This window comes from Lepisosteus platostomus, chromosome 6 (assembly GCF_059453375.1).
Source record: "Lepisosteus platostomus isolate fLepPlt1 chromosome 6, fLepPlt1.hap1, whole genome shotgun sequence".
NCBI lineage: Eukaryota > Metazoa > Chordata > Actinopteri > Semionotiformes > Lepisosteidae > Lepisosteus > Lepisosteus platostomus.
The window spans coordinates 10306975-10322079 of NC_142616.1; the positions used below are offsets into that span (position 1 = coordinate 10306975).

General features: G+C 47.1%; 1 protein-coding gene across 2 annotated transcripts; it reads left to right on the forward strand.

Moving 5' to 3' along the window:
* The first annotated feature begins 690 nt into the window (after nt 1-690).
* LOC148660186 (tryptase-2-like) lies at nt 691-6886 on the forward strand. Of its 2 annotated transcripts, XM_088634177.1 has the most exons (6): nt 725-837; nt 930-1021; nt 2389-2566; nt 4492-4763; nt 4993-5141; nt 6320-6886. In XM_088634177.1, the coding sequence occupies exons 2-6, from the start codon at nt 964-966 to the stop codon at nt 6482-6484; spliced, it is 822 nt and encodes a 273-aa protein (XP_088490303.1). In that variant the 5' UTR covers nt 725-837; nt 930-963; the 3' UTR covers nt 6485-6886. The 2 variants fall into 2 exon arrangements, with proteins under 2 accessions (XP_088490302.1, XP_088490303.1); XM_088634176.1 differs by having other exon boundaries at nt 691-1021.
* The last annotated feature ends 8219 nt before the right edge of the window (nt 6887-15105 follow it).

Sequence of the window (15105 nt, forward strand, 5' to 3'; positions counted from 1 at the left end):
TTTCTCTTGAGCCGTAACGCTTGCATTACCTTGGGAGCAACAAGCTCTTCCCTAAGACCTCGTTACTTGTGTTGCATGAGTGACGGAACTTGGCTCTGAGCGACCACACGCCGGCTCTCTACCTCCACAACATATCGAACCTCTAACCAGGGAAAAGGCAGGCCTAAAGACCCACCATGTTACATTCGGCAAACTCTGCCAGCCTGCGGAAAACACCCAGCTCCTGGGGCTGGATTCCCAGAGTCAGCGCGCTGTGCCTTTACTGAGGGTGGCTTGTCGGGTCCACAGTCAGCGGCCCACAGTGCCTTAGAGCAACACAGAGCATCACAGAGCAGACACCTGTCCGCTGACCTGGAGTCTTGAACATCCATGTCCACTCCTGATCTATGTCCATCTGGTCCTGAAACAGATCCCAAGGCAAGGGAGAGTCTTACTGAGGTGTTATCGCACAGGGGTCTGTATCTTCATCCTTCAGCACTTTTCAGGGCTGGATACCATCTGGCCCTGTCAGCGTTTCGAGCCCAGATACCATCCGACACGGGTTCTGGGTGCAGATATGATCGGGCCCTGTCAGTTCCTCTGGGGTCCAGATACCGTGCACAGATGCAATCGGGTCCAGCTGAGATACGGCTCTCAGTTCTGCCTCTTCAGCGAGAGGGAAGATTCCAGTCTGCTGGGGGGAGTGGTTACCAGTGCTGGTGGATCTGTATAAAGCGCAGGGTCTTCAGATTCCTGCAGTGGAGTGGGAGCAGCAGTCAGTCCCCTGTGTCCAGGGTCCAGCAGTAGTCAGGGAAGCTCAATCTGCAGTGTTGAGTGTCCAGTGAGAAGCTTGGGAAGGTCAGTCCTCTGTGTCAGTCTAGTGTCAAGTGAGAAGCTTGGGAAGGTCAGTCCTCTGTGTCAGTCTAGTGTCCAGTGAGAAGCTTGGGAAGGTCAGTCCTCTGTGTCCAGTGAGGTGTCGGAGAGATGAAGACACTTGTCCTGCAGCTGCTGTTTTGGATCCTGATCTTGGACACACATGAAGGTAAGGAGTGACCAAGCTCCTGGCTCACTTCTCCTGCAATGACCTCGCATGTTCACAGGCAGCAGGCTCTGGCTGGTCTAAAGCTGATTTCCTAATTTACACCTTTTCCACATCAAAGGGTCAATTGAAAAAGCCAAGAGGCTGAGTAAGACTCCTGGACAGCAGGTTTCTGTTATCTGGCTTTGTGCGCCCCCTGGGGGAAAGGGCTGCAGCTCATGACCACGACTTTCTCCCCATCAAACAGTCTGAAACCAGCGCGAGCGGCGAAGCGGACGCTGGTGAGCTCCATGTCAGAGCAGCGACACAGCAGGTTCGATTGCCTGAAACAGGGCTGTAGATCAGACCGACTGGGACCTAGCTGGAAATCTGTCGGTCTCACCGAGAGGCGCCCTGACCATGTTTGGGAGTGCTGGGATGAGGGTGGGGTGTGGAAACGCTGGTGGAGGCGTGACAAAGGTGCACTACAAAGGGTATCAAGGGCTGTGGCAATGATTATAGAATGTGAATTCTACCATCAATTGGTTAGATTCTCACCATCCGCTGCGACGGTAGAGCTCAGTCCATCCTTCAGGATCCCACCCATCCCGGCCACAGACTGTTCTCCCCCGGCGCTCTGGCAAGTGGTATCGCACTATTAAAGCACAGACGCTAGACTCAAGAACAGTTTCTACTCTGCTGCAGTACAAATCCTCAACAGCTGACTGCAACACTCCAGACTTGATGCACATCTGCACTATTCACTTTTTGCTTGGTTTACCATGTGTCTTTTCTTTCACTACTACACATTTCTTGTTCTGGGAGTTTAATTCATGATGTCGTAACGTACTTACTGTCTATATCGTGTGATGTCGTCTGCTGTATTGTGTAATGTGTATGTCCCAGGAGATCAGAGTGAATAAGATGTACAAGTATATATGGCAATAAACTCCTCTACTACTCTACTACTACTAGTCTTCCTTATCGTGTTCAAGTCAAAATAGTGCAGTGTTAATGTACTGTAGTGTCCAGTCAGTCAGTGTGTCTGTATTAACCCCTCTCTCTCAGTGCAGTGTTAATGTAGTGGAGTGTCCAGTCAGTCATTATGTCTGTATTAACCCCTCTCTCTCAGTGCAGTGTTAATGTACTGGAGTGTCCAGTCAGTGTGTCTGTATTAACCCCTCTCTCTCAGTGCAGTGTTAAAGTACTGGAGTGTCCAGTCAGTCAGTGTGTCTGTATTAACCCTTCTCTCTCAGTGCAGTGTAAATGTACTGTGATGTCCAGTCAGTCAGTGTGTCTGTCTGAACCCCTCTCTCTCAGTGCAGTGTTAATGTACTGTGATATCCAGTCAGTCAGTGTGTCTGTATTAACCCCTCTCTCTCTCTCTCCAGTGGCCAGCTCTCCTCTGTCCAGAAGCTCCATAGTGGGTGGACAGGATGCGAAGGAGGGACGGTGGCCCTGGATGGCTTCTCTCAATCTTGTTATGCGCAGTGCAGGGAGAGGAGGAGTCTGTGGTGGCTCCCTGATCAGTGATCGCTGGGTTCTCACTGCAGCGCACTGTGTGGAATTGTAAGTATCTACTGCTTTACTTCACCTCTATTATAACAAACACAGCTGGAAGATGGATGATAATAATACTAATCATAATAATAATAATAATAATAATAATAATAATAATAATAATTATTATTATTATTGTAATATTACTTTATTGTGATATTACATTACATAACAACATAACGTTTCAAATTACTCAACAAAACAAAACAAACACACATAAGAAATACAAGCACTTAGAAATACATCAGAAAATAAATAATTAGAAAATGAAGCAGACACAGTGTGTGCCACTGCAGTTTGTGCCAGTGCAGTGTGTCAGTGTGTCAGTGCAGTTGTGCCAGTGCAGTGTGTCAGTGTGCCAGTGTAGTGTGCACCAGTGTAGACAGTCAGTGTGCCAGTGTGGTGTGTGCCAGTGTAGACAGTCAGTGTACCACTGCAGTGTGTCAGTGTGCCAGTGCAGTGTGTGCCAGTGTAGACAGTCAGTGTGCCAGTGTGGTGTGTGCCAGTGTAGACAGTCAGTATGCCAGTGCAGTGTGTGCCAGAGCAGTAACTCAGTGTTCCAGTGCAGTGTGTGCTAATGAAGTAACTGTGTGCCAGTACACCAATTCAGTAACAGCTTTTTGGAAAAGAAAGGTTCCCAAGCGAGGAGGTTTAGTGACATTTCTGAGATGAAATATTTTTTTTTACAGTAATTAGCATTTAAGACTCAACAGCCAATCCAGGATAAAATATTACACCTAAATTTTGTGTTTCATTGAAATGTAATTAGTATGAACATAATATTTGAGTATCATCAGCACAGAAATGTGATAAGAAGCCGGTGGTACAGTCTACACCTGAATGCAGGTGTGTTCCTATATGAACTGAGATGCTCTGCAGGGTCTCGTAGTGCCATCAATATCATAGTTCCCCTCACTTAAATAGCTTATTTCACCCCTACTCTTACTGACAGTGTCCTGGGGTCTGTACTGACCAGTCAGGACACCCCTACTCTTACTGACAGTGTCCTGGGATCTGTACTGACCAGCAGTCAGGACACCCCTACTCTTACTGACAGTGTCCTGGGATCTGTACTGACCAGCAGTCAGGACACCCCTACTCTTACTGACAGTGTCCTGGGATCTGTACTGACCAGTCAGGACACCCCTACTCTTACTGACAGTGTCCTGGGATCTGTACTGACCAGTCAGGACACCCCTACTCTTACTGACAGTGTCCTGGGATCTGTACTGACCAGTCAGGACACCCCTACTCTTACTGACAGTGTCCTGGGGTCTGTACTGACCAGTCAGGACACCCCTACTCTTACTGACAGTGTCCTGGGATCTGTACTGACCAGTCAGGACACCCCTACTCTTACTGACAGTGTCCTGGGATCTGTACTGACCAGCAGTCAGGACACCCCTACTCTTACTGACAGTGTCCTGGGATCTGTACTGACCAGCAGTCAGGACACCCCTACTCTTACTGACAGTGTCCTGTGATCTGGACTGACCAGCAGTCAGGACACCCCTACTCTTACTGACAGTGTCCTGGGATCTGTACTGACCAGCAGTCAGGACACCCCTACTCTTACTGACAGTGTCCTGGGATCTGTACTGACCAGTCAGGACACCCCTACTCTTACTGACAGTGTCCTGGGATCTGTACTGACCAGTCAGGACACCCCTACTCTTACTGACAGTGTCCTGGGGTCTGGACTGACCAGCAATCAGGACACTGCAGGACCTGTAATGACTTAGTAGCCAAGACCTGGAACTACGATTTCACCCAGTGTACCTCATGGCTTTCTCTATCACCATACTGGGGAAATGGTTTGGAAAGACTGGTCAGGTGGAAAGGACACCACCTAATGGTCCAAGGGCACCTCCTACAGTGGCAACCCTGTTGTCCTCAGAGGTCTCCCACTATAACAGTTGTCCCCTACTTTGCAGCCCCTTGAACTGGTGGGAATCAAGTATCACGCTGGGAGGCTATCAGCTGTCGAATTCTAATGAGTACCAGCAAACTCACTCAGTGAAGAGGATCATCAAGCATGAGAGGTACTATGATGTCGAAAGAGGGTCTGATGTCGCCCTGATAGAGCTGAATGAGACTGCCACCATCAACCAGTACGTCAAGCCCGTCGCCCTGGCCGAGGCCTCCAACAACATCTCTGCCAAGTGGGACTGCTGGGCCACAGGGTGGGGAAACGTCGGAAATTCTGGTAGGAGATGTTGCTGGTTTCGGAAAACTGGGAAAATTGCACACACACACTTTCAGTGCCACCCAGGTTTTGGCGCCAGGGTGTTTACTTTTCTGACCGTAGTTCAGGCACAATTGTCCCCTTGCATTCTGTCAGGAAGGGTGCTGAAGTGCGTGTGATCAGATGTGGAGGTGCGGACTGAGATATCAGACTCTCCTCTCTGTCTCTGAGTGTCTTCCTTGCCTTCCAGTTTCTCTGTCTGAACCTGAGACGCTACAGGAAGTCCGGCTCCCCATCATAGACAACTTGGAGTGTCAGAAGATGTTAAAGCAACATTACGTCATCCTGCCAGAGATGCTGTGTGCCGGGTACGAGGCAGGAGGCAAGGACACCTGTCAGGTAGGTTTACTGGAAAGGCAAAGTTGCGTTTGCTTGATTCCCATATACTGTACCTTTCCTGGGTCCATCCCGATAGTGTGGATGTACTGTAAATGCGTCTGTCCCTGGATTGTCCCAATAGTGTGGATGTACTGTAGAAGAGTCTGTCCCTGGATTGTCCAGATAGTGTGGATGTACTGTAGATGAGTCTGACCCTGGATTGTCCCGATAGTGTGGATGTATTGTAGATGAGTCTGTCCCTGGATTGTCCCAATAGTGTGGATGTACCATAGATGAGTCTGTTCCTGGATTGTCCCGATAGTGTGGATGTACTGTAGATGGGTCTGACTCTGGATTGTCCCGATAGTGTGGATCTATTGTAGATGAGTCTGTCCCTGGATTGTCCCGATAGTGTGGATGTACTGTAGAAGAGTCTGTCCCTGGATTGTCCAGATAGTGTGGATGTACTGTAGATGAGTCTGACCCTGGATTGTCCCGATAGTGTGGATGTATTGTAGATGAGTCTGTCCCTGGATTGTTCTGATAGTGTGGATGTATTGTAGATGAGTCTGTCCCTGGATTGTCCCAATAGTGTGGATGTACCATAGATGAGTCTGTTCCTGGATTGTCCCGATAGTGTGGATGTACTGTAGGTGGGTCTGACTCTGGATTGTCCCGATAGTGTGGATCTATTGTAGATGAGTCTGTCCCTGGATTGTCCCGATAGTGTGGATGTACTGTAGATGAGTCTGTTCCTGGATTGTCCAAATAGTGTGAATGTACTGTAGATGAGTCTGTCCCTGGATTGTCCCAGTAGTGTGGATGTACCATAGATGAGTCTGTTCCTGGATTGTCCCGATAGTGTGGATGTACTGTAGATGGGTCTGACTCTGGATTGTCCCGATAGTGTGGATGTACTGTAGATGAGTCTGTCCCTGGATTCTCCTGATAGTGTGGGTGTAGAAGAGCCTGTTCTTGGATTGTCCTGATAGTGTGGGTGTAGATGAGTCTGTTAGTGGATTCTCCCAATAGTGTGGGTGTAGATGAGTCTGTTCCTGGATTGTCCCGATTGTGTGGGTGTACAGTAGACGAGCCTGACCCTGGATCTTCAGCAATGAAGGAGGTGACTGATCGATCACTCTCTCGCTCTCCTCAGCCTCACACCGTTGACTCTCCCTGATCTTTCTCGCTCTCTGCAGGGCGACTCTGGAGGCCCCCTGGTCTGTCGGAAAAATAAGAGGAGCCCCTGGCTCCAGGCTGGGATCGTCAGCTTCGGGCTGCAATGTGCCGTCCCACTGTCACCTGGAATCTACACCCGGGTCTCCACCTACAGGGACTGGATAAAGAAACACACTGGGATCTGAGGCTCCAGCTGAGGACAGCGCCCCTGGCTGACTTGCTGGCAAACTGCAGGCTTAGCTCAATATGATATTTGATTTATCACTGGTCAATGTCACCTTTTGTACTGTTCCCACTGTTACTTCTCTCTCCCTTTTGTGTGTTTATTACTGAGGGATTCTCTGTGATCTCCTTTCTCTCACTGTCTCTCCTGTCCTGTGGTGTGTGTTTATTACTGAGGGATTATCTGGGATATCCTCTCTCTCTCACTGTGTCTCCTGTCCTGTGGTGTATTTTTATTACTAAGGAATATTCTGGGATCTCCTCTCTCTCTGTTGAGGCTGTGCTCTTGGCTTTGCTCTGCTTGCTGTGAGAGATCAGATATAATTGTCTGTCTTTTGGCAACTCAATAAAATGCAAGCATTCAAGCTCTTGGTCTGGGGACTGACCTTATTGGAATTTCAACTGTACAGCAGTGAATGCATCTCCCCCTGAAATGTGTTGTCAAGTGCTGTGAAGATACTCTGAAAAGAGAACTCATTTCAGAAATGAGGCATCTCAATGTTCTCTTGTAAACGCTTGTATTGCAGGGTGTTGCTAATATATACTGTTTCAGTTCAATGAGAATGGTTAGTCACAATGATGGTGGTGTATTTGTTTCTGAGAAGATTTACATAGATACATCGGTATAAAGAATTTTGGATTGTGGAGCCTGCAGGGGGCACTGTCCTCCCAAGCAGAAACGAGATTATTTCATTAGTTTCAGAACATGAGAAAAATTCAGTTCATGAGGCAGATTAAATGTATCAACTTCCCTCTGCAAAAGCTATATATATATAAGCTATTATAATTATTAATCAATATTACAATGTTATATTAATATAACATGTATTTCCATTTATATATATCATCTTGGATTTGTGGTAAATAATGTCACAATATCCCTAAGGCAGCAGAAGTTTATTTTCCCTAAAATATGTCCAGGGAGTCCAGGGACCAATGTTGTAAATCAGAATGCAGGCGTCCTGACTCCTGATACTCTCAGTAAGAGTAGGGGTGTCCTGTCTGCTGGTCAGTACAGATCCCAGGACACTGTCAGTAAGAGTAGGGGTGTCCTGACAGCCGGACAGTACAGACCCCTGGACACTGTCAGTAAGAGTAGGGGTGTCCTGACTGCACGTCAGAATAGATCCTGGGACACTATCAGTAAGAGTAGGGGTGTGCACCCCCATGTTATGAATAACCTCCTTCTGGGATGCACAGTCTGTCCTCCCTTAAATTCACACTTAATCCCCCTGGTGCAGCAGTTTCTCTCCCCTGCTCCTGATCTGTGTGGCCTGGATAAGGCTGCACTTCAGTGTGTTCAGTGTGAGAGGATGTGGATTCCTGGGGGGCACTGGAATTCTTCAGGCTGAAAAATACTATAAAACTGCAAATAAGTTTTATAGCAGCATGATAAAGAAATAGCTGAAGCTCAAAACACCCAGAACTCCTCATAGTGGGAGAGCGTTCAAGAAATGCAGAAGTTTGTTACAGAGGTCATTAAACTATAAACCATTTGGTCATTACATGTGAGTTCTTAACACACTAGATGACAAACTAAGTAACTTCCTAAAGAACTCTTTTTCCTCTTACATCTGGACTAGAAAACCACACCTACAAAATTCTTTAAGCACAAAAAATGTACTTTCTGTGTCAGCTCACTTTCTCCACTCTGCTGCTAGTGTCCAAAAGAAGCAGCCCTAGAGCCCTTGTATATACAAGATCCAGGTGGCCAATGGGAAACAGCTGTGAGCACTCAACCCCGTGAAACTATCATTTGGCCCTCAGTTGCTGCACACAGCTTCCTGGTATTTGTAGTTCCGGCTTGTAGGCTTTAGTTGGGAACTACAAATATTATGGTGGCAAATCAATTGGAGCTGCTGGGTGCTGCTGAGCTCCAGCCTCCTGTCCAGAAAGTCATGGTCTCTGCAGACCAAAAACTTCAGTGAGAACCAGTAGGAAAAGAAACCCGGATCCGTCTGACTCAGGGTGTCTGTTTTTCAACTGTGGGACATCGACTTCCAAGACTAACCGTGCCATCACCCTGAGTGATTATTCATGACAATGAACACACAAAGTGAATGTGCATAAAAGTGACAGTATTGTTACAGCTTTGGGTGACTGAGAAGTGTCTCTGTGACACTGGGAAGAGTCACCACTTCTAACCTCAAAGCAGAGAGGATGTTTGCTCAGGTTTGGGGGGGTCCCCCTGAGCAGAAACAGTAGTAAAGTTTATCTTAGTACACCTAGGGAGCTTCTGGGTTAATGATTGCAAAGGAGCAGGGCAGAAAGACACTGTAGAAGTTCACCTCAAGAGCACAAGAGAGAGAGCAGGAGGAGAGGCAGGAGGAAATGAGAGGAAGAAGGAGGAAACAAGGAGGGCAGGGAGAAGAGAGAGGAGTCCAGAGGAGTTGGGATTTCAGGTTGCGCCAGCCGAGAGCCCTTACTGCATGATCATCCAAATCAAACCTGACTGGAGCTCAGTACTTGAACCTTATTAGAGAGAGAGAGCGTTTTTCTGTGTTTTTAGAGAACATGGGTTTCCTGGGTAAAAGATACCCCAGTTAGAAATGTCTTTCTGATTAGGGTGCATTTTTATGGATAGGAAGATAGGCTCCCAATTATTTTGTGGCATCCTGGGTGCAGAGAGAGATTTAACTGCAGGTTGCTTTGTATTCAGTTAGAAGGCAGCTCATCTCTTGTGTGGCCTCTGTAAGCATATTAAGAGTTTAGTGTTTAGTAGCAGTCTGGGGTTTTCCTGGGTGACCAGAATGTTAGGCCTCTGAAACACCTTGTCTGTAAATACTAAATAATAAGTTGAAAATCTCTGTCATTTGATTTTTTTCCTGTATAGCACTATGAAAAGCAATCTATAAAAAATATTCTAAATAATTGCTTGTTGCAAGAAAAGAAATGACTACCCAGCAGTCCATGGAGAAAATAATACTCAGCAGCCCCTAAGGAAATGACTACCCGGCATCACCTGGTGAGACGCCAAACCCATCAGACCTTGGAGAACCGGCTACCCAGCTGTCCCTGGAGAAATGCCTACCCAGCAGCCTTTGCAGAATCGCCTACTCAGCTCCCCCTGGTGAAACTACCCAGCAGCCCCTGGAGAAACAACTACCCAGCTCCCCCTGGTGAAACTACCCAGAAGCCCCAGGAGAAACGTCTACCCAGCAGCTCCTGGGGTCTCTCACAGTTTCTGTCGATGCGGCCCCAGCCCAACAGACAGCAGCAGCAGATTCTAGGGCAGTCTTGGTGGGGTCGACCAGGTGGATAGGACTGATGTAGGCTGTGAAGGATGCTCTCCCGTCCAGGTCACCCATGGCAATGTCAAAGCCGTCAATTATGTCTCTGAAGTGCTTGTGAACGTCGACCTTCCTCAGTGAGAACACCTGCTCGAAAATCATGGGGTTCAACAGCTGGAAACGCCCCAGAATCACCTGGGAACTGTTCAGTTTATCATCACTGCAAAAGGAAATAATTTAACAATAGTCATGACAGAGAAACAAGTTATAGTGACATGCTCTTAGGTTTATTTAGTGAGATACAGACACTCAGGTGTAAGAGCAGTGAGGTACAGACACTCACGTGTAAGAACACTGAGATACAGACACTCAGGTGTAAGAGCAGTGAGGTACAGACGCTCACGTGTAAGAGCAGTGAGGTACAGACTCTCAGGTGTAAGAGCACTGAGATACAGACACTCAGGTGTAAGAGCAATGAGGTACAGACACTCAGGTGTAAGAGCACTGAGATACAGAGGCTCAGGTATAAGAGCAGTGAGGTACAGACGCTCAGGTGTAAGAGCAATGAGGTACAGACACTCAGGTGTAAGAGCACTGAGATACAGAGGCTCAGGTATAAGAGCAGTGAGGTACAGACGCTCAGGTGTAAGAGCAATGAGGTACAGACACTCAGGTGTAAGAGCACTGAGATACAGAGGATCAGGTGTAAGAGCAGTGAGGTACAGACTCTCAGGTGTAAGAGCAGTGAGGTACAGACGCTCACGTGTAAGAGCAGTGAGGTACAGACTCTCAGGTGTAAGAGCAGTGAGGTACAGACGCTCACGTGTAAGAGCAGTGAGGTACAGACGCTCACGTGTAAGAGCAGTGAGGTACAGACTCTCATGTGTAAGAGCACCACTGTCCCTCCTTCATATCTCCACTGACCACCACAGAGCTCCTGAACTGGACCGTGCACATGAAATCAAGACTGGGCAAACTGTCCACTTCCTTCTGATCATTATCGCTGTGATAAAGAAGCACCTGTATTAACAGAAGCAGGAATATGAGCAGAAGCAGTAGCAGGAGCAGAAGGACTTTACTTTTACCTTTAGTGTCCAGAGCCAGGATCCACAACAGAAGCTGCGAGAAAAACATCTTCACTCTCCTAACATCTCCCTGGAAACAACCTGACCCTCCCAACACTGGTGGACACTGGACACAGAAGACTGACTCTCCCTCCCCCTATATCCAACATCCCCGTGGCATCTTATATACATACACACACCTTGCTAGCAGCCACTCCCACAAGAAACAAAACTGCACACGCACACAGTCTGAATCTTTGCCTCAGAGAGCTGAACTGGGAAGACACCCAGAGGAGACAGCCGCTGCAGGAACTCTTGTCCAGCCCTGATCTCTGGTCCTTCAGGTGCTCTGGGTGTCATTGGGGGTACAGTCTGGGGTACAGGTTCCTGTTAATCTGGACTCATGAAGACAGTAACTGGGTCAGTCCAGTCCCCGAGAGCCCCAGTCCTTCAGGTGCTCCCGGTAACTTCAGTGATAAACTGGGCTGTTAGACTGTTGTCTTAATTAAGTGGATAAGGAGTCAAGACTTGCAGAAAGTCAGGTCACCTTCAGAAGGACCTGTTTGTTTTTAGCTTGACATCCCAGCATCTTAAAGAACTAAATCACCTAAATAACCTTTTTTATTGAACTAATTTGACCAATTTGACCAATTTAACCACAATTTTTTCAGGATCTGGCCTGGACAGCCCTGCTGCAGACACACTGACTGACCCCTCCAAGACCAGGACTGGACAGCCCTGCTGCAGACACACTGACTGACCCCCCCAGGACCAGGACTGGACAGCCCTGCTGCAGACACACACACTGACCCCTCCACGACCAGGACTGGACAGCCCTGCCGCAGACACACTGACCCCTCCAGGACCAGGACTGGACAGCCCTGCTGCAGACACACTGACTGACCCCTCCAGGACCAGGACTGGACAGCCCTGCTGCAGACACACACACTGACCCTTCCAGGACCGGGACTGGACAGCCCTGCTGCAGACACACTGACCCCAGCAGGACCGGAACTGGACAGCCCTGCTGCAGACACACTGACCGGCCATGATCTGGACTATTTGAGGTGGGGGCTTGATTTGTCTGTAACCCATAGTGTGAAGCAGAGCTGTGTGCTGATACTGCACTGTTCTTATGTCAGATAATCATTCTGCTGTTCATCAGACTGAGCGGCTGATCAGATCTGATGGAGATAGAGATTGCATCATTCCTGCAAACAAGATAACGAGGTGCATACATAAACAACAACATGAGACCACAAAGAAGTAGACTGAGCTCGCAGTTCACTATAATTTAACACTTCTGAGAAATCTCATTGTGACTTAGTATTGCTCATCTGCAGCTGTCAGAGCAGCTCTGTGGACAGATTAAGATCAAGTGGCCAGTGTGAAACTATTAATAGCCCTTTTAGAAATTACTGCGATATTAACTCCAAGATTTAATCCAGACAACTCTTCCGAGAAGACAGGGTATTGGCTTCAAGAACATGGCTGGACATCTTGTTCCACACCTTCACCAACCTTTGTGTAAAGTAATACCTCTGATTTTGATTAAATGATCTAATTCAAGAAACAACTGGATAATAAAATACTTACTTTAAAATAGCACTTTCCTGGACACTGCACTCAAAGCGCTTTATAGGTAATGGGGATCCCCTTCACCACCACCAGTGTGCAGCCCCACCTGGATGATGCTCCAGTACTCTCACCAAACTCCAGCTCTCAGTGGAGAGGAGACCAGAGTGATGAAGCCAGCTCAGAGATGGGGATCATTGTAATGTAATGAACATAGAGAGTCAGGACCTCGGTTTTAAGTTTGATCTGAAGGAAGGCAACCGTTTTACAGTCACTATACTGGAGTATTAGGACCCACACAGACCGCAGAGTGAGCACCCCCTACTGGCCCCACTAACACCTCTTCCAGCAGCAGCCTTAGTTTTTCCCAGGGGTCTCCCATCCAGGTTCTGACCAGGCTCACACCTGCTGAGCTTCAGAGGCCTACCAGGTGTGAGTTGTAGGGTGATATAGTTTAAACGTGATAACTGACACATAAATAAGCTGCTGGATGAGATCCTATAATCAGGGCAAGATGCAATGATTCACACAAAGAGGGGTAGGAGTGTGGAACAAGCTGCCTGGCCCTGTTGTTGAAGCTGATACCCTGGAAGGCCCAGCTCGGTGAGATCTTCCAGTTCAGACAGGAGGCTCTTTTTTACACAGAGGGTGGTGGGGGGAAGGAACAAGCAGCCAATACCATGGCTTCTTTCCAGAATCAGCTGGATGAGACACTCAGATCAATGAATTACTCATGAACAAACAGGCTACACTGGCCGAATGGTCTCCTTTCATCAGTGACCCATTTTGTGTTCTTCAAAACAAGACACAGGGTTTCACGTGAGGTGCAGAAGGATGCCTATCGCTCTGCACGTCTCCTCGTCCTGCGTACTGACAAACCACACAGCCCAGATATCTCTGTATCATCTCTGTGACAGAGACCCAGCTCATGGAACACTCCTTATCTCAGCAACTCTCATGCCGTCAGCACAAAGACGAGACCGCAGAGCAGAGAGCTCTCTCACCCTCCTGCACTCCCACAATGCTTTGTGTAAAGAAGTGTCTCCTCTTCTCTGTTTCAGGTGCTCTTCAATGGAGTTTCCACTGGTCCTCTGATTACTGTTCCTTTTGAAGACGTCCACTGGGTTGACTTTGTCTTGGAGGATTTTGAATACTTGGATCACGTCCCCTCTTGGTCTTCTCTGCTCAATACAAAAAATGTTCATTTCTTCAGCTATACTCACCACTAAAAGCCACAGCCTTCAGACTAAAGAGACTCAGCTCCTTCAGCCTGTCAGTGTTTAACACTCCCTTCAGACTAAAGAGACTCTGTTCCTCCAGGTTGTCAGTGTGGGAGACTCCCTTCAGACTGAAGAGACTCTGTTCCTCCAGGTTGCCAGTGTGGGAGACTCCCTTCAGACTGAAGAGACTCAGCTCCTTCAGCCTGTCAGTGTTGAACACTCCCTTTAGACTAAAGAGACTCAGTTCCCTTCAGCTTGTAAGTGTGGAACACTCCCTTCAGACCAAAGAGACTCAATTCCTTCAGCTAGTCAGTGCAGGGCTGTCCCTTATTCCCAGAATGCATCTGCTTGCACTTCTCAGGACTGGATCTAGAGCAGAAACAGTTTCCTGTAAAGAGGTGTCCAAACCTGTCAACAATATTCTACGTGAATGATGCTGCACTAGTGTTTAAGGGACAGATGCAAAGGCAGCAGGATGTCTCAGATCTTTAGCTAAATCTGTTCGAGGAGAAGCAGCTCCACAGTCTTGTGAGTGTGCAGTGTATGTCTGGGTGGGTCTGAGGGGGGTGTTTTCTGGGGTTTTCTGTGTGACCAGAATGTTAGGCCTCTGAAACGCCTTGTCTGTAAATACTGCACATAGAGTAACACGTATGTTGGAAAGGAATAAGTACTATGTTTAATCATTAATTTAAAGGTAAATGTTAAATTTAAACATTCTGCTATTATTTTATATTTTTTTAGATGTGATTTGGATAAAGGATATGTTTTTATGATTAATCTGTCAATTAGTTTGGCAAAATACTTTATGCACAAAACGTAAATGGTCTAATTCTGCTCCCCCTGTTCATGCTTTTAAGGTAGAATTCCTTTTTCATTTCTATCAGAAATTTAAAGAATCAAAAGGCAAGACGCGCGAGGGAACTATGTAAAAAGCTTCATTTTCAGCTTTCATAATTCGAATTCCTCTGGCTGTGAGGTGTATTTTATTTCTGTATCTGTTTGAATATTTTGTCTGCTTTTTTGTGTTTCTGATGTTTACATAAAAACTAAAAACTAAGAGCCTCACTTGAGAGCCCCGGGCGAGTGAATTTGAGCACGAAGGGGCAGTCAGAACGTTTAAAAAGCGTCCTATGGTTTTGTCACTTTAATCTATCCCTTCCCAGATTCCAATGGGAACGATCTGATTTATTCATGTTCTGTAAGGCTGGAAGAGACACTCCAACACATTGGAACAAGTAATAGGTTTATTCCATGCTGAAAAGAGAAGAGAGAAAACACAACGATTCGGCCATGGAGCCTTCTTCAAGTGTAACAGTGTGTGTTGTATGTTTTGTTGCGTGTGGTGTAGTTTGTGTCTTCTCATTGTAATAAATGTTTATTTAACCAAGTGTGCCTGGATTATTACTCCTCTCAACAAAACTGTGCCAGAGAACAAGTATTTTACATGCCTCTAACTATACCAACTGCTCTGGTATATTGCTAGAAATCACTTACA